Source organism: Phodopus roborovskii, unplaced genomic scaffold (assembly GCF_943737965.1).
Source record: "Phodopus roborovskii unplaced genomic scaffold, PHOROB, whole genome shotgun sequence".
Lineage (NCBI taxonomy): Eukaryota > Metazoa > Chordata > Mammalia > Rodentia > Cricetidae > Phodopus > Phodopus roborovskii.
This window is the reverse complement of record NW_026126629.1, coordinates 1299000-1324667: the sequence shown is the minus strand read 5'-3', so window position 1 is coordinate 1324667 and position 25668 is coordinate 1299000. Positions and strand designations below refer to the sequence as shown.

Sequence of the window (25668 nt, the reverse complement as noted above, 5' to 3'; positions counted from 1 at the left end):
CAATACTTCTCATCAAGGGACCCCACTCCTTCCTGTAAGCGGAAGAAAAGAGACGAGAAAAGGCTCACAGAAGCGCAACAAGGAGAGAAATGGGGCACTGTACTCTTTTACGCTCCAAAGTAAAGACTCTACCTTTGTGTGGAGTCTCTAGCCATGCTCCTCCATCTTTAGAATGAGATACCTCACACCTAGGTGTGCCACCTAGGCATTAAGCAGTGCCACACATGTGGAATCCACATGACCCCACATGGTTCTCATTAGATATTCATGCAGCATGCAGCAAAGGGCCTTTTAGGGTGTGATGATGCCCTGAGCAAAGGATGGATAGGTCTGCTCCCTCAGCCCTTCCCTGCACTGGGCTTTATGAGTGTCAGAACTAGAAATGCCAAGCTCCTAGCCCAGAGATCTGTTGTCTGCAGCTGTTTGGTGTAGAGAGGCAATCAGAAAGCAACAGTAGTTCTGGGCCATGCTATTCAGGCAAGGCCCAATATATGATGAAATTTCATTTAGCATCAGTATTAACATCAACCCACGTGAGAGCAGCATTTTAGAAAAGTCAGAAAAGACTATTGTCAATCTTTTATGCCTCAGTGAGACAATTCCCACTGGCCAGATCCAGCTTTCTTCTGAAGATAGGGTAAAATGGACTCAATGCTAGTGCAAGTTCTCTAGGATCAGTAATCACAAAGATGCCTGTAGATTGATGGTGCTGTACTAGGAACTTGAGGATATGGGAGAACAAAAATGACTTAATAGAGTTTCCCCTTCTGAAGAAGAAAATGACACAGTGTGGCCCCTGATGTGTGTCTACCACTAATGACACAGATTGTGATTATAACCACTGTAGCCAAATGTTGTGAAGCAACCCAAAAGGCCCAGCACTGTTTTAAGCCCTTTAACATTTAATCCTTGTATCTGCTCCATTTTAGAGATGAGGAAACTGAAATGGAGGCTCATTTGCTCTAAGGAGGCCAGGCAGTTGAAAGTAATAAAGATCATACTTCAAACTGTGTTTTTAAACACTCTGCCACACTGTAAGATGAGTTTAGTCAATGCATATACACATGCTTGGATAGTTGAGTAATTATTATAGTATTAGAAAAGAATACAATTAGCAGACCAAACTCATGACTGTGCCAATTGTTAATGGCTTAAAACAGCACTACACATTGAAAGTAAATTGATTAAATGTATACTTTTATTGCCTGTAACAGTATACTATTACAGAAAATAAATAATTCCATAGTATTGGTACCACCCAATACACATATGCATATATAGTATTTACATATAGTAAATACTTATTTACTTTTGATGATGGCCCTGTAAGAGGCTGTCATCCATTTCATCCTGCTAAATAAACCTGCTCAGGATCACCTGGGCAGGAAGAAGGCAAGGAAGAGTCAGGAGTGCTGGTTGATGGTAGAGCCAGCTGCTCTAGTTCCAAGAGACAATGTGCACAAAATCAGCCTTCGGGTAGTATTTACACCTTGGAAACTGGAAAGCAGTACAAAAAAAGGAGGATTGGCGGCTAGGTTGGTAGGTTGTATGGGTGGGTGCGTAGGTTTGGGTGTTTTTTGAAGAACCGTTCTCTGGCATTCTACACTTACCTATTATAGTCACTGGTGGCCAGGATATATAGCAGTTAAAGCATGGCAAAAGTTTAGGTGTTGTTTGATGATGTTATCTTAGATGTCCAGGTCTTATCCCCAGAAGTTCTCATTTTAGTAGCCCTTGGGTAGAGCTTTTAAAATCTCTTTCTAAAATGTTTTTTTGTAAAAGTATGAAAACCAATGAGCTAAATCAGTAGTTCTTGACCTAAAACACCTAAAGAGTTTAGGTTTTTGGTTTTTGTAAGTGTTATTGACCCGGTTGCTTGGCAGACAAATTAAAACAGATTCTGTGGACCTAAGCATCCACTTCTATGAAGCATTATAGACCCTTTGTCATTTGCAACTAGCTTATAAATAACACTGAACACAATCCCCTTAAGTCATGTCCAGCTCTGAACTCTTTGTGTTGTACTGTGAATTTTCAGAGTTTGTTTAGTCCCATGTGGGGACCATGAGTTCATTATCACAGAGACTTTTCTCTTACTGAGTCCCACCAGCAGAAAGAGGCACTGGTCCCCACAATTCAGTTCATTTCTATTTCTTAAATCTACAGTTTGACCCTTCTTTGTACAATTGGCATTCATACTAAAGGCCTGCTTAAGATGCCAGAAACTGGAGTTTATATTCCCTACCTATCCAGTAGAGATGAGCTAAGATGAGCATGCCATACTTTATCTAATCCACAGGGTGCCTCACTTCTAAAATATGTCTTCCACGTATGGTAGAGTCAGCTCTATAGTTATTTTTGTGTATTTCTTTAGATGCTTTCCAAAGTCTGTAGGATATTCTGTCAATTTGTCCTAGCCATATCTAAAGCCATCACCCAAAGGCTGGTCCTGCCATGAGGAGACAGTACTGGTACAAAGCCTAACTTATCCAGTGACATCGGCTGTTCAGTCAGCTGTGCTCTTCAGCTTGTAGCAAACACTCATCAGCTTTCCTACCTGCCAGCAGTTTTGATCTCAGCTGTTTTCATGGGAAGTCTACTTAAAAATGTATCACACATCCTTCCTGTCCTTTTTATCCCTACTATTTTAAATGATGTCCTGACTGCAACTGAATCTTTTCTAAGTGACTCGGTGTTCACCACTATGACTGCCTGTCTTCTCTCTGCAAGGTCTCCCAGTGTGTAGAAACAGTTCCCCTTTTCCCATGAATACAGAGTCGATGCACATGAGTATCTGATTTGGCTGTCTGTCATCCCAGAATAGCACTCCTTTATTAGCACATTCTCAGACATTCCCCTCTTCCCTTTTCTGCATTGCTAGTCCATCAAGAGAGGGAAGCCCAACTTGTCTGAATCAGTTATGATACTCACATGAAAGGAAGGTGCTTGTGAGCAGGAGAAAGAGAACTAAGTGTGCAGGGACTTTGTTTGTAGCTGTGTATTATCTCCATCAAGTCTCCTTTTCCTTTCCGAATCTAAAGGAGATGCCAATAGTAAGATTTAATATCCAAGAGAGAGGATCATAGTAGTTCTCATTTATATTGCAATGTATGGCTTTCAAGACATTTTCCTATACTTTATTACAGCTCCTAGTCATAATTCTTGAAGGTCACACAGGGAAATATTAATCCCACTGTATGGCCCATAGATGTTTAGGTGACTTACATAGTTCCAACTTGGGATGGAGTAATAATTCATACATGGAATGAAAAGTTGTAACATGAATAAATAAAAGACCAGCAACAGATATTAGGGTTCAACCTGAAGATCATGGAATCAAAGCAGCCAGCCATGAGCTCTCACCTCAAGCTGAGTCTGAAAGGGCTGGTCCACACACACGAGCTCTTCACCAAACCTCAAACTGCTGCCTCTCCTCAGGGTGGCTGGAGAATGTATGCCTGATACTGACTTATGAGTCTTGGGATTAAAGGTGTGAGCTATAATTCTCTTTTAGACTGATTCACTCTTGTGTAGATCTGGGTGTCCTTGGACTCACAGAGCTCCATCTACCTCTTCATCCTGAGTCCTAGGATTAAAGGTGTGTGTCACCACCTTCTAGTGTCTGGCTGCTGGAATTAAAGTTGTGTGGCTGGCTTCTATGGCTTGTGGCTGACTTTGCTTTCTGAATCCTCAGGCAAGCTTTAATAAATCATAAACAAATATATCACTACAGAGACTTCTAAAAAGGTGGTTAGTAAAGGATCTGATCATTCATTTATAGATTTGCCCATCCAGCAAATATTTACTGAGTACCTACTAGGTACCAGGCAGCATCTCTGTGTACTAAAATATAATTAAAAATGAATCAAAGTTCTGTTCTTCAGGGAACTTATGTCCTAGGAGTTCAGGCAGGAAAAAAATCCCCAAATTAATACATGACACAGTATCAAGTCTTAATAAATGGTGTAGTGATAGATAAATACGTAAATCAGTAAGAGTCAAACCAAAGCCTGGTGGTGGTGGCCCACGCCTTTAATCCCAGCACTCATGAGGTAGAGTCGCAGATCACTGAGGTTGAGGCCAGTCTGGTCTAAGAGTGAGTTCCAGGATAGCCAGAGCTACACAGAGAAATTGTGTCTCAAAAAAGGAAACAGAAAAAAAAAAAAGAGTTAAACCAATTTGATTTTCAAGATCATGAGTTTTTATGCCTCAAATGCATGCCTTTTAAGGGCATGAGCTTTTCTGAGAGAGAAGGCATGCTGAAAATACCAGCATGGCAGAGCGCAGGCCTCACCTGGTAACTTACTAAAGGGCTAGCACATCTGATTTTTACTCCATCTTACCTCTAAGATGTACCCAGGAAAAAGGCTGTATCACAAGGATCCCAGGGAAGACAGGAAATAATAATAAGTTTCTCAGGTTCCCCAGGTAAGGATCCCCATCCCTACAAAAAAATGTCTTTTGATGTGCAGCTGCCAAACAGAGAGGAGATATATACCCACTTAGAACCGATGGCAGTTACTCCCATCTCATTGGAGAACTGCTATTGTTTCGTATCACAAAACTTGTACAATTATAGGACCATCATGGAAACTGCTCCATCCATTTGCTGAAAATTGCTTAGAAGTGTAACATTTGATACTGTGGCTTTGGGGTGTCCCTCATTGTTTTTCAAATTAATACCTTGTCATTGTTTCAGCATGTGTTAAGAAATGTTACTAGCATCCTGGGGGCCAAGCATTGGCCCTTTGCTTGATAATTGTAAGCTTTGTATCAGGAGAAAAAAAATACAGTCCTACTGTTTCCAAACCTTCCTCATTTTCACCCTGGAAATTACACGGAAGTGTTAACTAACTTCAATTTGCAGAGCCTGACAGTCACGTCTTGTAGCGAAATGATACTTTGTGATCTAAGGTAAATCACAGTAATGAAAACTAATCTTTTTAGTTATTAGCAAACATACAACTCTACTGTAGAAATTTAAGAGGCTTATGGCAGCTCTCCTAATGACCCATATTACAGTGTTTTAATGGGTTTCTTTGGAGATAACTTTGATTTTTGACATCTCAAGCAGTGCACATTCTGTTTTGGTTTGTTTTTATCTCATTTTTTTTCATACTAAATAATTTCCTAACTACTGGATGAACCACCTGCCTATTCTTCCAGGAAATCTAATTAATTTAAAAACCAACCCGCTTTCCCTGACTTTCTTCCTTTCTATGCATTCATTCACTCACTCACTCACTCACTCATTCATTCATTCATTTTTTTTCTATCCCTAGAGTTCCAGGTTACACTGGAAGGCAAAGACAAATTGCTGAGTGTCTTTTCTGAGTAAAGCACACACAGATATTTACAGGATGTTCTCAGGATCAACTCCCCTTGTGAGGGTCTTGAATTGAAGGAAATAGTCATTGAAACAGGATTTCTGAGTACTTCCTCTATTTTGTTTTACAGAGAGAAAGGAGGAAAACCATAGAAGCAAAGTACATTTAGTTTTGTTTGTCTGTCTGTTTGTTTGTTTGTTTTTAACTGTGGTCTAAAGCAAAGTCAGATAATGCCCCTGGGTGGTACAGCTAAACTAAGTCCCCTATAAAAGTCTATTCCTGGCTTCTGAAAAGCATGAGTGTCTAACATCAATTCCTTCTGCTCCATAACTGAAAAATGTGATCATAAAAACAGGAAAGGTGTAGGGGACATGGAGGAAGGAAAGAAAATGGGCAGGCAGTGATCCACCAAGCTCTGAAAAGTCCATTTTCATATTTTTCTGTTTCTTTGCAGAAACCCGGGATGGATGTGGCCGACGCCTATGTGACTTTCGTCCGCCACTCTCAGGATGTCCTGCGTGATAAGGTCAATGAGGAGATGTATATAGAAAGGTTATTTGATGTAAGTAAATGCCTTCTCCTCCTTGCAGCCCAAGGAGGAGGCCCTCCAAAACGTGACAAAATAAGAGACAGGAGGATAAGTCACATTTTGAGAGAATGGATTGCTCCTGATTCACAGAGAACCTTTTCCTCTCCCTCTGCCTTAGGCTCTTAACTGTCATGTCTGTTCTGAACCCACTCCTGGTGTGGCTGTGTCTGAGTCCTGGTTTATGTGATATGTGGACGGCACACAGCCTCCCCGCAAGCAGGCATTTTCTGCATGGAGCTGGCAAGGCAGATTCCTTGAACTGGCAAAGACCTTCTTCCATCCCCATTCTCCTCCTTGCAATCTGCCAGCGTGTAAGGGAGGCATTCCCATTGGGGATGCTGAGGCCAGCACCCCGTATCCTGGGGAGAGTGCCTCCTAGATGCCAGCTGTGACATGCAGATGTGCAGTAAATGTCACATTGTCATGTCTTCCAAAATGTTGGAACTTCTGCAAGACTAGACAGCCTCCATCCTGGGTGTTGCCAAAGGCTTATATGTAAGTTGCTTGGTCAGTTTTTTTGTTTTGTTTTTTGTTTTTGTTTTTATTGTAATCCATGGTGTTTTCTGTCTATCCACCTACCTCAATAGAAGTGGATAAATCAACAGTGAGCTGCCACATCAACCCAAACCAAAACACAAAAAATGCAGGCTTCCGTGGGTTTATGGCTCTCAGGAACACTTAGTGCCACAGCAAAGTAAGCCACTGAAGTCAGAAGGGATCTGTGTTGGTCTCAAACTGTCTGCCTGTCTGAAGCCAAAGCAGATAATTGTTCATGTACCTCGGCATACTGCTTCTAGTGTCCCCCAAATCTACCTGTGTAGACCTGGCCAGAGTGCCTTGGAGCTAGTGTCCTGGTCTCCGTGCCACTGTCACTGTACAGACCACTTCTGCCCCATGAAACGTACGCTCTTCCTGTCTAGGTTTTTGTATTTATAGTGCCAGCCCTAACATTAATGTTTTGTTCAACTGTGGAACCCTTGTTTCTGTATTTTTCCTATAATTGTGTTCACCAATTTACGCTGTGTTTTGTGTGTTTCTGTCCCGTAGCTAAGTGAGCTCATTGTTGGCACTGCTTTCAGATTCTGCAGCTTCCGACTCTCTGTGCTTTGTCTTCCAGCCCATTGGCTTTCCGAGTGTGTTCAAAAGGCCCCTTTCTGTCATTCTGTTTTCCTCTTCCTTTTCTGATCACCTCTGTTCTCTGCTCCATACCCCTCTCTTCCCCACCTCACCTTCCTTTGACAAAACCCTTGCTACTTTTTAATTCCCACTCGTCCTCTTTCAGATTAAAATGGAACTTATCTCTCATGTCAAATGTTTTATCACATTATATCAAGTGGCATGAATTAGAATCAAATAATCTTCCTGTGTACATCTTCTAGCATGACCCACACCCACCGAGAATGCCTCATACATGCATAAAGCTCACTAGGGACCCCGCCATCTCTGCATGCATGCCTCTATGAAAGTCCTGAGCCCAGTTTGTCTGGGGCACTGTTGCCCATCCAATAGGCATTGAAAACAGACTGGCAGCACCCTCAGGTCTATGCTGAGGGCTATGGATTCTGCCTCTCTTTACTGGATTCAGTTCCAAATGACAAATTTTCAAGAAGCTTGTGGATTGCTCTTTTCAATGCCTAGGTTGCCTGGGTTTTTTTTTTTTTTTTCTTTGATCAGTATCTTCTGGTTTTTAGTTTTGAGGTGTGTGGGGGGGGGGCGTGTGGGTGTACGTGCGCGCGCGTGCGCGCGCGCGTGCTGTGTGTTTGTGTGTGTGTTGTATGTGTGTTGTGCCTGTATGTATGGGTGTGTGTGTGTATATGTGTATGTGTTCCTGTATGAATGTGTGTGCTAATCACCTCTGAACCCTGAAACTTTAAAACGCCTAGTACTGAATTTGATGCTTAATCTGTGATTTAGCCTGTCTCTTCATTGACAAGTAATCCATCCTTCTGACATCTTTTTTTTAAATTACAAGTGCAAAGATGTTGTTTGAAGGTATTCCTGTTGAAGGCTGGGATGCAAATGGTCATTCGAGTGGCTCTTTGTAAGGGAATTGCAACCAAATCTTCATTTAGAAGTTAAAAGGGAGCCTTGTCTGGCACAGATGGGGGGAAATGGACTTGTCTAACTAGAAGAACACAAACACATTCCAGCCCTCTGGGCTTTAATGTGAATCAATAATCAAAAGAAATATTCCTCAGAATATACTTTGCAAAAGCAAGTACTTTTCACAAGTACACCCAGCCTCTTATAGTCCACTGAGCCAGCACCAATGGCTCAGTAACTCTCTGAGAAACCACCCACACACGCGCAGTTTAGTTTCACATCGCCCCAATTTTCTTTTCCCAACACTGTCTTTGCTTTCCTCTTCAGAGCATATTATTTTACCTTTCTAACCGTGCTCACAATTCTATGAGCTTCACCCTAACCTCCTAGAGACAGAAAAAAAAAAAAAAAAAAAAAAAACCAAAACACTCTTTTAGAAGCTTGCTTAGAAATGAGTTTCTTGGCCATTTACTTTCTTATTCTCCAAATAACCTAGTCCCCTATTTTATGGAATCTATTGGTGCTAGGCAACTGATGTGGTACATAAATAAATAAATAAATTTTTAAAATTTATCGAATCTGTCATGGATTTAAAACATTTGTCACTTAAAAACCCAGAGCTTCTCAAAAGCTTCATTACCATGCAGCTCCGGTAATTTAATTCAGTACTTACTGTTTTTCTATAATCTAGCGGCAAATCTTCAGATTACCAACATGTTTGATTATTTTCGGCTTCTGTTTCCTCAAGCATGGTGTTTATTCCTTTGCATTCATGCTCTGTAAAACTCATGTGTCCCGTGAGCTAAACTGGGGAATATTGAGGCAGAAGGCTCCACGAATGCTGACATTCCCCAGTTCTTATAGTAGTGAACTTACTCTTCCACCTCACTCTCTAACGATGGGGTCCTGGGCCAGCTTCCTAAACAATTGGCAGCAATCTATTGAGAAATACTTGTTGATCTGAGTGATTTCTCGTCCAAATTGTTGCCTTTTGATAAATGGCAGAAATGAATAATAGAAAATTAGCATTTTGAATGAGGAAAAAAACTGTATATTTCTGAGATTGTTTGCTGTTTGGGGTTGTTGGTTCCGACTGCCGTGTCATTCTCTGGTTCTCTGTCCCTGCTGGCATCTGTCATTTCACAGGCATGTACTAAGAGTTCTTGTTTGAACTGTGTTTTAAGTCTTAGCTTTATTTACCTGGTAAATCCCTTCAGTTGTTGCTGTTTTGTATTGTTTCTTTTCTCCCTTGCTGTTACTGTGTGTACTCTTACAGGAAGGACGGATGGCTTTCAATATATGTTAGTCTATAAGAATATTTGGGATCCTAGCTGGTCATTTAATAGCTTATTTTATGTTTTAACAAGGTCCCTACCGAGTGATTTTTTTTTGTTGTTGTTGTTGTTTTTTTTTTTCCTCCGCCTCATCAATCATTGTACTTTTGGCTGGAAGTGGGTGCTGGTGGGAGATTAGCAGCATCTGAAATATTTGGTTTTTGTATGTGTGTGTGTTTTTTTAAATCAGGCATTCTGTAGGTTTTTTGAAAAAAATTCATTTAGACATAATATTGCCTAACCAGTATTTACATTGTTTTCAGTGAAAGTTTCCCAGCTATTAACCTGGTTGGTTTCTATACTCTTTCTATAAAATACCAGCAGTGCTTATTTAATAACATACATTTAAAAAGGACTTCATCAATCCAATAATGTTCTGATGAGAAAGAAATTCCCAAGCCATTCCCCATGGCATTTTAGATATACAAATGGACACTTTTATCTGCTTTCTTATTTTTCAGAGGAAAAAAATGAAGCACAATTATAATGTTTTCACTTGCTGAAAATAAGATTTTAATATTTATAAACAAAATTCCCAGACACTTAAATCAAGTGAATATCATAATAAGCGTAACAGTAAATTTAAAGCATACCAGTGGAGCTGAATTTTTAAAGGAAAACCACATCGATCTAAGTTTTGAGTGGAAGCTTTGCCCCTCATTGATTACCAACGCTTTATGAAAACATGGATTGCAATAAGCTCCATGTTCTGAAAGTGGCAGCTAAGGAAGCGTGCTCAAAGAGGAGAACGATTGCAGATGGCTTTTCTTTTTCTCCTTCTCTGGTGATTAATTCAACATCTCTCTCAAAACAAAACAAAAAAATAAAAACAGAAGAAAGAAACATACTCTCTGAAATTAGACAACAGATCACCAAGAGAAGCACCTAAGATTTCAAGGTCTAAACGAAAATTAATTTATTTTCTTTCCTCCTTGTACTTCTTGAAGACACAGACTGAGAAGAAAATCAGGATTAAAAGAGATGTGCTTAGGGTGAGTTCATCTGCTTAAACCTCACAGGCTCAGAGAGGAATGATTAAAAAGCCATCTCAAACTTGGACGGAGTCCACACTGGTGGTAATGCCGCATCCGCTCTGCTTTCTTCCGCAGGCCCGGCGTCACTGTGAACCCGGCCGTGGAACGTTTGACTAGAGATGATACATGGATTATCTAGGTCAATTATACACGTAATCTGCCTTCTGGGGGATTAAGCATTTACAGAGAGACTCTGCATTTGGCTTCTCCCTGGCAGTTATCATTAGATCAGGCAAAGGCCCCTTACCACACAGCCTTGTGAGAGCTTAATCAGGCGGTGTGGACAGATTCGGAGGGATATGCCATGCGCCTGGCATTCTCTGCCTTGCACAGATTTCGATTTGCTGTTCCATTTTCGAACTGAGTATTTGTTCACTTTATGTGGCAGCACAATAATTGGGTGTGAATATTTCCCTCTAAAGCGGTAATTTGAAACGTGAACCCTCTGCCTATTAAAATATGCTTACTGGATTTATATACGAATCTCCTAATAACCTTGTTTTAATAGCCTTATTAAATTACAAGGGCCTGTATGTGTGAATATATATCAATCAAAATAGGAATCATGCCGCTCCAGGAAGTAAGGACTGAAGACAAGCTACGATGTTATATTACCAAATCCATAAGGTATGCCACCAACTGCCAGATGAGGGAACTTGCTTCCAAGTAGGCAGTAGGGAGACATGGGTGTATGCAACAGTTCAATAGGCTGCAGTGTTTGAGGTCTGAATGGAGAGAATCAAGGTGTGTGCCATTCTGGGAGGATAAGTTCTCTCTGCTGTTAGCAATAGCCACCACCTAGGTACCTACGCAGGAGTTACAGTGTGATGACTAGAGACCCTGCCCCTTCAGATGGACCTGCATGACTTTAGATGAATTATTGATTTCCCAGAGCCTTCACCTAGGTAACCCGGGTGATAAAGCAGGACCTTCCTCGGGGCACTGTTAGGAAAGTGAGATGCCACTTCCATGTGCAGCATCGGAATCTAAGGAAGCATTCGGTAAGTGTTAGCTACGACCCTCATTTTTTTTCATCTTCAACATTGAGATGGAAACCCTTTTCTTGGCTGGTCTGTGTTGCTAAACAAAACCCCGTACCTGTTCTGAGGTGTGTAAGCACCTCTCTATTGCTTAAGATGTTAACCTCAAGCTTGCTTATATCCTTGTTGTATAATAGCCTGTCTAAAATTTACTTTTGCTAAAACCTATTTCAGAAGCAGCCAAAATAGTGATAATCAAGAATGATGCTCAGAAGTAAGCCAGAGTGGGATAGAGGCCTCAGGATTTCTACTCTAAGCTCAATGCCCTACTCTGTAAACAAATTGGCTTCTTAGAGTTGTAACCATCTAAAAAATTCAAGTTCTTTGCGCCAGGCTTTGAACTAGCGCCCTGCACAGGCTGAGTAAGCGCTCTACAACTGAGCTTCATCCCAGCCTTGAGCAAACTTTCTCATCATATCAATAGTACCATCTCTCAAAAGGCCTTGTTCATTCAGGCAGTTCAGAAATGAGCTGGTGCTAACCCCATCAACAAACCCATGGTGATGTAGTAGCACAGAACTGGTCTTCAGGCCGTCAGGAAGGTAGCTTTATCAGAAAAGTGAGAAAGGGAAGGAACAATGGATACTTAATTGTTAGAGTGCGGTATGTATCACTGTAAACATTTAGAAAACACAGCTAAGCCAAAACTTAAAACATTCAGATGTTATATTCCCAAAACCCATGATTGGCCAACTGAATATTCATTCTCTCAATTTTTTCCTAATTACAATCATTGTGTGCATTTTCCCAAAAGAAGTAAGCACAACCTGCCGTGTTTAAGTTAAAGATGCCTGAGTCCCACGCCAATAACTGTTCACCTAATGTGCTGTCTGTATTCAGAATTCCCCACTTGTCCCCTAATATTCTTTGTAAGAAGTTTTCGAGAACTAGTATCCAATGCCAAACAACATGTGCGGGCAAGGCTGTGTGTGATGTCACATACATTTCTTTTCAACCAGCACTGGCCCTCTTTCCATACTCCTGACTTGGTAGAGGGACCACTGTGCCAATTGCTCTGCAGACTGGAGGAGTTTATTACCATCTAAACATAGAACTGATTTGTTGAGGGGAAAAAAATCAAGCTGAATTCAACCAAGTAGTTCTCTTAAACATAATTAGTAACTTAGCAGAAACCAGGTTTTTTTAAAAAGCTGTTCTCTGCATATGAGAGAATCGCTAAAGCTAGTTTTAAAGAAAGAGGGGAAGGCTCAACTGCAGGAGAGGCACAAAGGCCATGGCACAAGTCAACCAGGTACTAAGCACGGGGCTGTGTTTTATGGAACAAATGCCTACATCTGGGCTGAATGAATGAATCTGGCATGAGGGGATCAGCACGAATGTGTGGAGGCCAGAGGTTGGTATCTGATGACTCCCACAATGCATCGCCTCTCACTCTTTAAGACGTGGTCTCTGCTGTGTCTGCAGCAATCCAATTCAGTTAGACTGCTGGCCTGTGAGCCTCAGGGATTCTCCCCCTTCTGTCTCCCGACCTTTGGAATTACAGGCACAAATCACTCACACCATATGCAGCTTTTAATGTGGCTTCTAGGGCCGAACTCACTTGCATAATGGCAATCACTTTACCAACTGAGCCCTCCTCCCGTCCTATGGTCTGGTATTTCTTAAGTCATTATGACTACTTCCATGAAGTGTGGGAGCAGATGAATTTTTTTTATCATTTTTCCTTTTTTAATTTAAATTAGAAACTAGCTTTTGTTTTTTTACATGCCAATTCCAGTTCCCTCTCCCTCCCCTCCTCCCCTACCCCCCCCCCACAAACTCCCTGTCCCATCCCCTTTCTGCTCCAGGGAGAGTGAGGCCTTCAATGGGGGGATCTTCAAAGTCTATCATATTATTTGGAGGAGGGCCTTGCCCCCTGCCCCTCATGTGTCTAGGCTGAGAGAGTATCCATCTATGTGGAATGGATCCACTACCAGAGGCCCCATAGATTACCCAGACCTCCTGACTGACACCCACATTCAGGGGGTCTGAGTCAGTCCAATGCTGGTTTCCTACCTATCAGTCTGGGGTACATGAGCTTCCCTTTGTTCAAGTCAGATGTTTCTGTGGGTTTCTCCAGCCTGGTCTTGACCTCTTTGTTCATCTCTCCTCCCTCTCTGCAACTGGATTCCAGGAGTTTGGCTCAGTGTTTAGCTGTGAGTGTCTGCTTCTGCTTCCTTCAGCTATTGAATGAGGGCTCTAGGATACCATATAAAGTAGTCATCAGTCTCATTATCAGGGAAAGATATGTAAGATAGCCTCTCCACTATTGCTTAGATTGTTAGTTGGTGCCATCCTTGCAGATCTCTGGACATTTCCCTAGTGCAGATTTCTCTTTAAGTCTGTGATGGCTCCTTCTATTATGGTATCTCTTTCCTTGTTCTCCTCTATTCCTCTGACTCAATCTTCCTGCTCCCTCATGTCCTCCTCTCCCCTCCTTTTCTCCTAACTCTACACCCCCCTCCACTCCCAATTTGCTCAGGAGATCTTGTCTCTCCTCCTCCAGGGGACCATGTATGTCCCTCCTAGGGTCCTCCTTGTTTCCTAGCTTCTCTGGTGGTATGAATTGTAAGCTGGTGATCCTTTGCTCTATGTCTAAAATCCATATATGCCTGAGTACATACCATATTTGGGATGGCTGAATTTGATATAGGTTTCTTAGTTAATTCTCAGATTTTCTTTGAGGTTGTCAGTCTGCAATGAAGCCTCCATGTCAGCCTGAAGTTGCACTTTTCCATATTTTCAGGTTGCATTTAATTTGAACTGTGACCTTATCTCTTTCATCTTCAATTACAAGGCCAAAGATCATATACACCCATTTGCTGGGCTACCCTTTGTATCCTATGTGATTATATATGTCCAAACTGGAAAATAAACCCATGACCCAGCCAAAGAAGAAGACACAATTGACTCTTCCACTCATTGTAATTGGCTTTGGGAGCCAAAATAGATTCTGGTGTTTATGGCAAGACCTGGGTCATGCATTAGGGACATAAAAGAGACACATATTCCATGAAGGATGCAGGAGTGGGCAGAGGGTAGGGAATGAGAAGTTGCACATGCCTCGCTCTTTGATTAGTAATTAATTTTAACTGTTACACAAAACATACAACAGGTGTGTTATATGTGAATTTTTGTGAATATACTATATAAAAACAGAATGTGTACATATGTGCATATATATTATATGTGTATGTGTATCTTTAAGGGAGGTGAGTTATCATAGCTAAATAAAAACACATACTAAGCATATATATTTAAGATATGAAAAACAATCTCAGTTCATCTTCAAAAAAGTCTACCCTCCCAGCCACTCAAAGACTCAGTGACCCAAACTTCCATTGCCTGTCATCACATACATCTGCACTGCAAGGATTTGCTTGTGTTTATTGCCATTCTTGCAATGTATGTAGTTTTAAGCAGGTCCTTAGCCAATGTCATACACTTCTATTGGTAGATGGTTCTTTTTGGAAAAAAAATGATAGAAGTAAGCTCTACTAAAATGAGAGGTGAAAAACTAGGAAGAAGTTTCTGATACCTCTAGTCCTCTGTTGCATTTAATCTTTTATGCAAATATAAGTCCTCTCTTACTATGTGACCTCCACAATACACAATAACAATAAAATAATAGTCATAGGTATAGAATGTCATTTCTCAATGCTGGGGATAGAGCATTATTTTACTACTACATCCCAGCCCTTAAAACATATTTCTGTGCCCCACGGACATGGGCATTCTTCCCTCCATGCTGGGTAGCTTGAGGTGTCAGCAGGCTGGCGCATAGGAAGATAGGAGAGCATTAATAGATTCAGATTAATTATATAAAATGGGAGCTCTTTCTCCAAAAGCAACTGAGCGTTAATTATTTTCTTTGCTATCATCCTGACAGATTACATTTCAGTAGCATATCTTGAAATAGGTCTTCTAGATCCAGCTACTTCCTTCCAAGACCATCCATTGAAATAAATCTTATTTACTGTGAGGCAAATAAATCTTCTATAAATGCAGTCTTTAATTTTCTCCGGAGCCGTGTACTACAAACAGTTTAGTTGCTTGTCTCTATGAAAACAGCTTTCTCTATTCCAGGAGACATTTGGTGAAGACACTTAATTTGTTTTCTTTTCCAGAGGAGAATGTTCCATTAATCATCCTAAGAAACCAGGCTGATTGCTCTGTTACATTAAGGTCACGGTATCCATGTTAACATGACCTGCACAATACTTTTATATCTTAGAAAAGGTTTCTCTCATTTTCTTACAGCAAACTTGTGGTATGGAAGCTGAAAGTTACATCCCCAAGCATGCTATTCATGCACACATACACACACACACACACACACACACACACACACACACACACAGATATAGAGTAGCCAAGGCACGTTCTGTGGAACAAATATCATGGCATTCTGTTGAAGCAGATAAGATGTACCAAGTATTTCTCACTAATGAATCAGTTAATTGTTTTTCTCCCTGGCAGCTTCCATAAAAGCTAAAGCTACTGTTTCAGGGTTTTACTATCATTGTACAAAGCTTGTTGCATTTTGTTATTCCTTGTTTGTTTGGAGGTTTTGTGCGGCAGGGTCTTCCTGGCTGCTCTGGAACTTTCCTAGACCAGGATGGTCCCTAAGTATTAGCAATTCTTCTGCATTTGCTTTCTGAGTTCCGGGATTGTAGACCACAGGCATGAGCCACCACACCAGCTCTCTAATTTTGTCTTTGATGATAGGATATAAAACATCACCTCTAGGTTCCTGGTATCCAGAGTATAGACAGTGGTCCCCCAGCATCAGCACCCCTGAAACATTGTAAAAAAAAAAAAAAACTGCATGATTTCAGCCTTAAACACAGCTGTACCCAACCAGGATCCTCTTTTTTTTTTTTTTTTTTTTTTTTTTTCAAATACAAACCAGTAAACCCAGTGATTTCCATACTTACTTTTTCCCACCTCAGAGAAAGAATCAAAATTTACATCAATGATAGAGTACTCGTAGTCACCTAGCATACATGAATCTCACACAAATAATACAAGTTTGTTTTTGTTTTTTGTTTTTCAGAAACAAATGTAACATTGCAGTCTTTGTGTAAGCAGCATAGGAACATACACATATACGTACACATACACACATATACATACATACATACATATACACACAAACACACACACACACTCACAGCTTGTAATATCAATGTTTACCATTATTACATTATTACATGTAATGTCTCTGGTATGCTCTGCTCCACCTTTCAAAAATATTGGTGGTAACAAAATTTCCCCCTCCATTTTTAAAACATTCTTTAGAAATGAGGTTTCTCACACTTGGCCATATTGACATTGTGAGCTTCATAATCCTTTGCTGTGGAAGTTAGTCTGTGCTCTAAAGGATAGTCATGTTCCTGACTTCTACCTGAGATACTAACAGCAACCACCATCACCCAAATTGTAGCAACAGATGTCTACAGGTAGGACCACATTTCCACTCTAGGAAAAACTACCCCTGTTTCTGAGCCACTGATCTGGAAAGGAAGAGGTCATTTCACAGAGGAAGGTCAGCCTTCCTCAGTGGACATTGAACATCATCCCTCTGCAGCCCCACTGTCACATATGAATTGATGAGTATAGAGAACAGTGATGAGTCGAATTCTTGTTAGAAACTTAAAAAGTCCATTGTCCACTAGGAGTCTGTGCTATACTACAAGGCACATAACACTTGGGGGACTTGATGTGATGATGTGATGATGGGAAGAGCTTATGAAATAACTCAGACCCTCTGCCCTCTCTCACTAGCTTTCTCTAGAACAGCCTTAGATGCCAGAAGAAGGGACTGAAACAGTGTGTTAGGTCACAATGGATTTGCATTATATAGGGACCTTGACTAGAAAGGGAAAGGAAAGAAAGAAAGATAAGAAAAATGGTGCAGTGGAGTGGCACAAAACGTTAATCCCAGCACTCCTGAAGCAGAGGGAGGCAGATCTCTGGGTTCAAGGCCAGCCAGGTCTACAGAGCAAGTTCCAGGACAGCCAGGACTACACAAAGAAACCCTGCCTCAAAAAACCGACAGGAAAAAAATAGCTGCTTCTAACAGCTAGCATTTCTGGACATTTTCCAATGTCCAGAACCTCCAAAGGAAATCTCAGCTCACATCATCCATTCATACCCAATTCCCAGTCCAGAGGAGAATGCTTCTCAACCAACTACTCTGCTAAACTATTGTCAAGATGACTAAAAGTCCAGTTAGTGGGATCTGGGGATTGGCCCACAGCAGGAAGTCCCATGTCAGTCTACTTCAAGGGTCTTGAATTGCCTTGCCAGCCTTTGGCAGACTTTTCACTGGACTAACCAATCATGCCAACAAATTGTAGGTCTTATCCAAGATGGGGTTACTATTAATTACCATATCTGTGTGTCAACTATGGAAGCGGGGACCCCCTCTCACTAATTTCATACAGGAAAAAACAAAACAAGACAAAAAAAACAACCTTTTAAATAGGGTCATATGTAACTCTGGCTTTGAACTCACCTTGTAGCTTCTGATGACCTTGAATGCTGCCTCCTTCTCTCAATTACTACCCACCCCTCTCAGTCCCCCAAACCCAATTTTTAAAAGGAACAAATATTATGTAAAATCACCAAAGTCGAAAGCCAGTGAGATGGCTCAGCTGATAAAGGTGACTACTGAAAAGCCTAATGACCTGAATTCAATCCCCACTTACCACACAGTAGAAGGAGAAAAATCCATTCTACAAGCTGTCCTCTGACCCAACACACACACTCTAAGTGCAGGGGCATGTATGTGTGTGCTTGAGCACATGTGCACACAATAAATGAAAGAAAGAAAGATCAGCAATGTTAAATGCATGAACTGTTTTCTAATTAAATACACTAAATCACCTTTCAAGGATCTCTCCCCTCTTTTTTTGTTCAGAAATGGTATCTTTGACCTAGGAACTCATCCTGAGATGGAGAAATCCTAGCTCTTCAGGGCTGTTTTCTTCTGGTGTGAGTTAGCTCTGCAGAGCATAGTCAGCCATATCTGGAGATACTTTTCCACTATCTTAACTTGGAGTTTGGGGATGTAATGGTTGGTTTTCAGTGAGCAGAGGTCAGAGGTCAGAGATGCAGCTAAACATTTGTACTGCTTATACCACAGACTCACCCCACAATACAAAACTACCCAGTGCAAAGTGTCCACAGCAGAGACTTAAAAACATCAATAAATAAATAAAAGTAAAACCTGCTCTGATTGATGCCTCCAGCCACATAAATCCTTTGTCTTAATAACTTGAGCTGTTGGAGCTTTGAGTCTATATAAATCATAGCATTATCTCTGGCCATTTTGTCACCAAAAAGACTCTAAAGACTCTGCCTAAGAATGCCTTACCTGGCAGATATCTCAAAAATTTGTCTCAAAAGCCTTTTGACATGGTTCAATATAAGCCATCCTTTAGAAACTAAATAAATAAATACCAAAGAATCGTTAGCACCTCTTTCTCAGCTTGAACTTAACACTCGCCCATGTACAGTTCCCATGGAGCTCCAGTGCTTGAACAGAAGCTTGGATGCTGTGAGCCTGTGGAATAATGCCCATTCCCTCTGTGGGAAGGGCCCCATCACATCTGGGAAAGGCTAGTCCCCTCTTTTATCATGAAGGCATTGAAAACACAAGCTTTACAGTCAGACATCCCTGACTTCAGTACTGATCCATCCCCAGGCCTATTTCCTCTTATGTAAAAATATGGTTTAAATAAATGAATTCCCACTTTCTGGACTCAGAGAACTGAACATGACAGTGCCTGTTAAGCACAGACTATGGGGCATGCCTCACAGAAATAGCTCTATGAGTCTTTCTCAGTGCTGTTGACATCAGTGGCTTCATAAGCTAAAACCAGCCCATACTCTTGTCTGATGTTGAGGCTACAGTAGGCAATGATAACGTCTATGTTGGTTGGGATCTGAAAGCAACAATAACAAATGGTCACAGGATGTGACAGCAAATAGGAAAGTGCCCAGCTGTGCTGCAAAACCCACATGATTGAGGAATGGCCAAGTAGAGTAATTGCTTAGAGTACATGGTGAAGCCCTGAGTTCCATCTCTAGCAATATCCAATGTATCTGGTGAAAGGGACAGGTACCACAGAAGGCTGAAGGCCTGAGCTGTGAATACATCTACACATGCCTAGGACTGGGGCAGAGGACAGACAGAAGTCTGTGCTTAAATATTAAACAAGGATTGTCGTTCCATTTAGGGTGCCTTTGACTCCCCAACTCTGTAACTTTTCAACATGTTTTGTTTTGCTTTGTTTTGTTTTGTTTTGTTTTGTGAGACAGAGTGTTACCATACAGGCCAGCCTAACTTTGCCTCTACTTCTCAGCTGCTGGTATGACAAATGCCACCATATCCAGCCCAACACTGCATCCTTATGTACCCTATAAACTTGGCTTAGAGAAAATGTGTATGTACACGCAAATGTTTATATGTGCAGGTTTACATGTTTACAAGTGTGTATGCATGTGTATTCATGTGCATATTGAAGTCTAAGGTGAAACTTGCATGTGATTCCTCACACACAGGCCCTCCCTCATGCTTATAAGCAAGCAGTTTACTGACCAAGCAATCTCCTTGGGCTGTTTTTTGGAGAAATTCTTTCAGAACATGCACAAGCCATCGTCACTGAGTCATGATGACTCTGGCCAAGGTTGTGGATATCTGCTTTGCAGCTTTGCAGGCATTGGCTGTTCCATTAACCTCGCAGCCTAGCTTTTTAATTAAAATGCAATATTTTGTCTTTTAGCATGTGCTTCTTATCCAGGACTGGGCACTGGACTGCATTATATAGTTCCCACTTTAGCCATGTTCTTACACCCACTCTCTACCAGACAACCTGTATCTATGGATCTGAGGCTGATAAGGCTCTAGAATCAGCTTTGAGAGTGAGTTCTAAGGGTTGAATCTGGCTAAGAATATAGCTTTGAGAACCAATTCTCCACTACTGGTGATTTTGTTCCCCACCATGCACTGGGTAGCATGGGGTACTGCCCTCTAATGGGCAGATGGTAAAAGTCCCACCAAGCACAGCCTGCCATACTCCCTACCACACCCCAGAGAACACGGTTTACCTGCTCAAATATCAAGAGTTCTGAAGCTAAGAGATCCAGATTTTTAGAATAAAAGATACTTAAGGCTGTGCTTATTTCTAACTGTTACTCATACCAACCTTGTCTTGTATTCCACAAGACAACTTCTTATCCTTTCCCCCGTAACAACATCAGGAAGAGAGAAAATGTACCATTATTTTCATTTTAAGACAGGAAATCCAAGGTCCAGGATTAGTTTATTCAAAGTCCCAAAAGCTGAAAACTAGATTCCTTGCTTTGAGTGGATCTCTGCCTTTGAACCCCCAGACAGCCTGCCTCACCCCTCTGCCATCTTCAGGAGTCAGCATATAGAACCCTTAGCACGTAATTGTTAAGCAGAAGTCCCTGTCTGAGTCCTGCTTCCAGTATCTTGTGCCCCCTTTCAAGTGTATTTTCTATTCTATTTCGAGCTCTAACTTGAAATAGACATTAAGCCTTTCAAGGATACAATTATCATGATTTTTTAAATAATCATCACTTAAATTCAAAATACAGTGTTCTGATTAATTTAGTGGGAAGTGGATTTTTTTAGGCCATTTGCTTATTTATTTGTATGTTTGTTTATTGTGTGGGTACACACAGGTGAAAATCAGAGGATGACTTACAAATGCCAATTCTCTCCCACCACCATGTTCTGGGACGTGTATCTCAGGTCATCAGGCTTGTTGCCAAGAGCCTTTTCATTCCCAGCCATCTCAGCAGCCACCATTTGTTGTATTGGTTATTTAAAGATTCCTTTGAGAGCCTTTCCTCCTTCGACCACTGTCAGAACACTTTTCTGAGATGCCTTGTTCTGTTTTCTACCTTCTTGGGCATTTGAAGCTGGCCCACCTCCCGCTCACAATCGTCTCTGAATCTGGTTTGCTTATTGTACTTATCCCCAGGTGTCACTCTGCAATTGTGAAGATGAGTAAGAGTGAAGTGCCCAGAGCAGTGCTACAGGGGGTTCTCAGTTCTGCACACAGTGCCCTCTCTCACATGCCTAGGTGCCTCAGCAACCAGGCTCAAAGGCTTAAGACTCACTCCCTGTACTTTTCATTCTGTCTCCATCAGGATAGTGAGGGAGAGGGTAGAAAGGGCAGGTTTCACCCAAAAGAACAAGCACAAACAGGGGGAAAGATGCCACCTCATTAAATTTCCAACAAATGGCTGTTTTAATGACATTACTTAGAGTTCTTTTGTGCGTATTTTCTTGATGGTATATAGGAAATAACCATACTATTTGTTAATGATTATTTCTTTTAAATTCTCCCAGAAGCCCTAGAGGGTGGTCCCTTTGTGAGCTCTTATTACAGACAATTTGTATTTTATTGAAGATAGCCAAGAGTCCATTGGATGCTTGCTATCTCTGTACCAAGCCCTCACCTAGGCTCTTGAATGCATGTGATTGCCATGGCTTCCCTGTGAGATGGGTTTTTACAGATGGCATTTTGAACTCCTGGTTAGTAAACTGACTTCACCAAACTTAGACACTTGGGAAGTATTCTATCCTAGACCTAACACCTTCCTTTCTGGCCCAAAGAAAGATGGCGTCTTAGGGAAAAAAGAAACAATCAAACAAAAAAAGAGGACAGGCAAGATGGCTCCATGTGTCTTGCTGTCTGACAAGCCCAGTAATCTGAAACTCACTCCTGAAACCTGTTTAAGGTGCAGGAAGGGGACCACCTCCAGACACTTATTCTCTGACCGCCAACACATGCACCACGAATAATTACAACAGCAGCACTAAATAACACTTTAAAAAGGAAAGCTGATATATGCTTTCAGATCCTGATATGCCCTCCTGCCCTCCTCCACCCCACCACACCCCACCCCAGAGGCCTCCATTCTGCCAATTCTTGGTCCTTCATTCATCCACTGTGTTCTTACTGTAACAGCCACTGCTTCCTACTTGTTGTCACAGCAGTGCACGCGCATGCACACACACACACACACACACACAATAATAATAATAATAATAATAATAATAATAATTCATGACCCTCTGGGCAGTCATGGCTTGTTAGTCATGGTTTATCCATAACAATGATAAGAGTTGCATAGCTAATCAGAGAGACTCCTTAAAGAATTCACTCCCACCAGGGAAGACCTCTTCCCAAATATGAGGGTTTTGCCCCTAAAGTCAAGTCTTTGAACAGGAGTAAATCTGGACTGCTGTAATGAGCTGAGGGGAGCTTGAGCACTATACGAAATCTCACACCATATGTGCTACAAAGCCCCTTCTACCCAGGCCCAATGAAGGGGTGGGTTTCAGCTTTCAGTCATATCTCCCTCTGTATTCTATGTAAGATCTTTTATACCATAAGAATAAGGTCCTGTGTGTTACTAGGAAGAAGGCAATGGTAACACAATACCATTACATCCCAGACAGTTGATAAGTGGTTTACCCTAGCAGCTTGAGTTCCCTAAGCAAAGCTTGACACGGTGGCATTATTAAGCAACAATACCAAAGATTTTCCTACAAGGCCTTGTTGATTCTTTTAACGCACCTAATAGCTAAGTATTCAATGGTAAGATAAGGTTTCACAGATTAGCAATACTTTACAGGACAGGAAAATGTAATCCAAAATTACAGAATACCATGGTTATACAATCCCTGCATAATACAAATGAGGTTACAACTAAATCATTACATGGCCATTATCCAATAATGCCTACAATGTCAGCAGTGTGAAAATTTGCTATCAGGTGTCGTCCAAGTCCTGCCTTGATTCATTTCTAGCCAAAGCTTACAATAAACAATGTGACAAGGTGACGGAAGATGGGGGAGGAAGGAAGGAGGGAAATGAGCGAGAAGGAGGGAGTGTGTGATTTGTCTTATAGCTTTTATGAGCTTCCCAGATAGATAGCTCTCAGTCAACTCTTGAATGTGGCAAATCCCCTGGCCGGTGGAAAGTGGTCTAAATACATTGTTCCTAAAGAGTTTGTTTATTCAAAATATGTCTGCTTTGAGCATTCAGTTTTCCAAGTGAGTGGGGAGGGGGGAACAGCTGAGGTCAGCTCTATGCACAGTTATTGAAGCTCACTCCTTGCCTGTGGCTTCCCAAGGCCACCAAATAGCGCTGACTGCAGAGCAGGGGATGTGGATACAAACGGGAGGGAATTCTTTCAAAGGCTTCCCACTTGGCTCCACTGAATTAGAGAGATGGAGCCTGTGTACATTTGTTGGTGCGCATTAGAAATAAATTTGGGCATTCATCTAAAGAACTAGCTAAGGCAAGATGTACAAAGAGGCGTCATTATGTATTTAGCATGGTCTTTGTAAGCTTGGCCAGGCAAGGAGGTGTATCAAAAGAAATATGTAAATAACACGACCTGCTTTATAAAGGAAAAGAGGGCCAAATTAATCCAAGACATCCACGGCATAGTACTATTTTCTGCCCTCTGCTTTTCTATTTATAACATGAGCAATACAATCCAATAGTCCAGCACTAACAATAGCTTACACACCCAAAAAAAGAAAAGAAACAAAACAAAACAAAAACAAAACCAGATCATAGCAGCCCTCAGTCCTGATTGGGGGAAAAAAAAAAGCCAAATCAGTCTTGGGCAGTGTGTACAATATTATTATTAAATATAACAATTTTTGTAACAAGTCATCGACTTGGATTAAATCTCCCCTCCCCACTTCCTTTTGGGGGGAGAAAGGGGTAAATCTTTGGGGGGGCTACCAAACCAATCAAAGTTAAAATAAAGTCTCTTTCTAGCAAGACTACTGTCTATAACATGTTGTTCCTTATAGAAAGTGGGATATGGTGGCATTTGCTTGATTAACTTGCTCGACAAAAGTGACAGCTGCTGTGGGTGCATGCGGATAAGCTGCACGGCACAGTTCCGCCTTTGTGCATCTGTCAGCAAAAAGAGAAGAATAAAGAGTGAAAAGAGACAAATTGGTCCCAAAAGACACTCCATTCAACTTAGGAGGCTTGTCCCATTCAGGAGCTTGCTGTGCGCCTCGAGTACTGAGAGCTTATTCAATTTCATTCACTCTTTCGAATGAACCCACAAGTGTTTAATTTCTTATGCTGTCGCCTATAAGTGGGGGGGGGGGGCTTGTAAAGAAGGGGGAGACAGACTTGGGGAGGGAAGCATTGACTACAAGGCCGGGTGATCGCGGCTGCATATATTAACTCATGGCTAATTTATGGTTTAACTCTCTGTGCCTGGGTCCTAGACCCATCTGAACGCTTCAATGGGGGACCTGGCACAGGCTTCCTACCTCCTGGCTGCTGCCTCCAAAACCATCTGTAGATATTGAGGGCACCCTGCAAGGTTGAATGTTTATCTTACATAAGGACAATGGTCTGAGGTTTCTGCCTTGAGCAGAAATGAGGATGACTGGCACCCCCAGGGTAGAGTTTGGGCAAGAGATCTGGCAAACGTGTTTGGTTTTGGTTGGGTTGGGTTGGGTTGGGTACGGATTTTTTTTTTCCCTTATCCTCCCTTCCAGAAAGGGGCAAGGGGGAGGGTAGAGTCACAGGCAGTGAGAAGTAGCAAGAAGGGAATATGGTTTCCTGAGATTAAAAATAAAGCAGGAGGAAAGGGTGCCACTGGCAGCAGAGCCCAGCTGCGCACGCTCAATGAAAGTATGTTAACTTTAAAAACACACTTGAACCACAGCAGCAGAACTTGGCTCCCTTTTGCAGGCGATGCGGTAGACACCCGAAGGTCTCCTCCTATCCTGGCCCAAGTAAACAGTCTCCTCTCCTCTCCTTTCCTCTCCTACTGCCTGGTTACAGGCAGGCTTCTCTTCTGAATCCCAACTCTCCCCAGCTCCAGGACCACCCTCTCAGTCATCCTTTGTGAATTGCTGTTTGGAAGCATTGCTGTTTCTCATCTCTAAGATGAGAAGTCACTCCCCCAAAGAACTTGTGTTCACTAAATTGACATTAGTCTAGTTTTTAAACTGTGGAGGACTTTGGGAAAGTGTTCTGGATCCAGTTAAAGTTTCTGGGTCTGCTGCCTTTGAACTCTGGGCTGTGGACAGCACTTCGGAGGGTGTATTTGTGTACATTCAGCAACTGCTTAGAAACTAGCTGTGTGGTTTGACCTGGATGGCTGCACTTAGCCGACTGCAGTTAGCCGGGACCTGACCTCTTCCCATGTAATCGTATGGAAATTATGTCAATATGCAAGCTGTTCCCTCGCGGTGATGATTAAAACCAC

At 41.7% G+C, this 25668-nt stretch overlaps 1 protein-coding gene across 12 annotated transcripts in view; it reads left to right on the top strand.

The window, feature by feature from the left end:
• Positions 1-25668, top strand: part of Cadps (calcium dependent secretion activator) — a 439844-nt gene that overhangs the window by 394352 nt on the left and 19824 nt on the right. For all 12 annotated transcript variants that reach the window (XM_051206877.1, XM_051206873.1, XM_051206871.1 and 9 more), the window contains one exon: positions 5782-5889. In XM_051206877.1, the coding sequence (XP_051062834.1) occupies positions 5782-5889 (108 nt within the window). The remainder of the gene's footprint in view (positions 1-5781; positions 5890-25668) is intronic.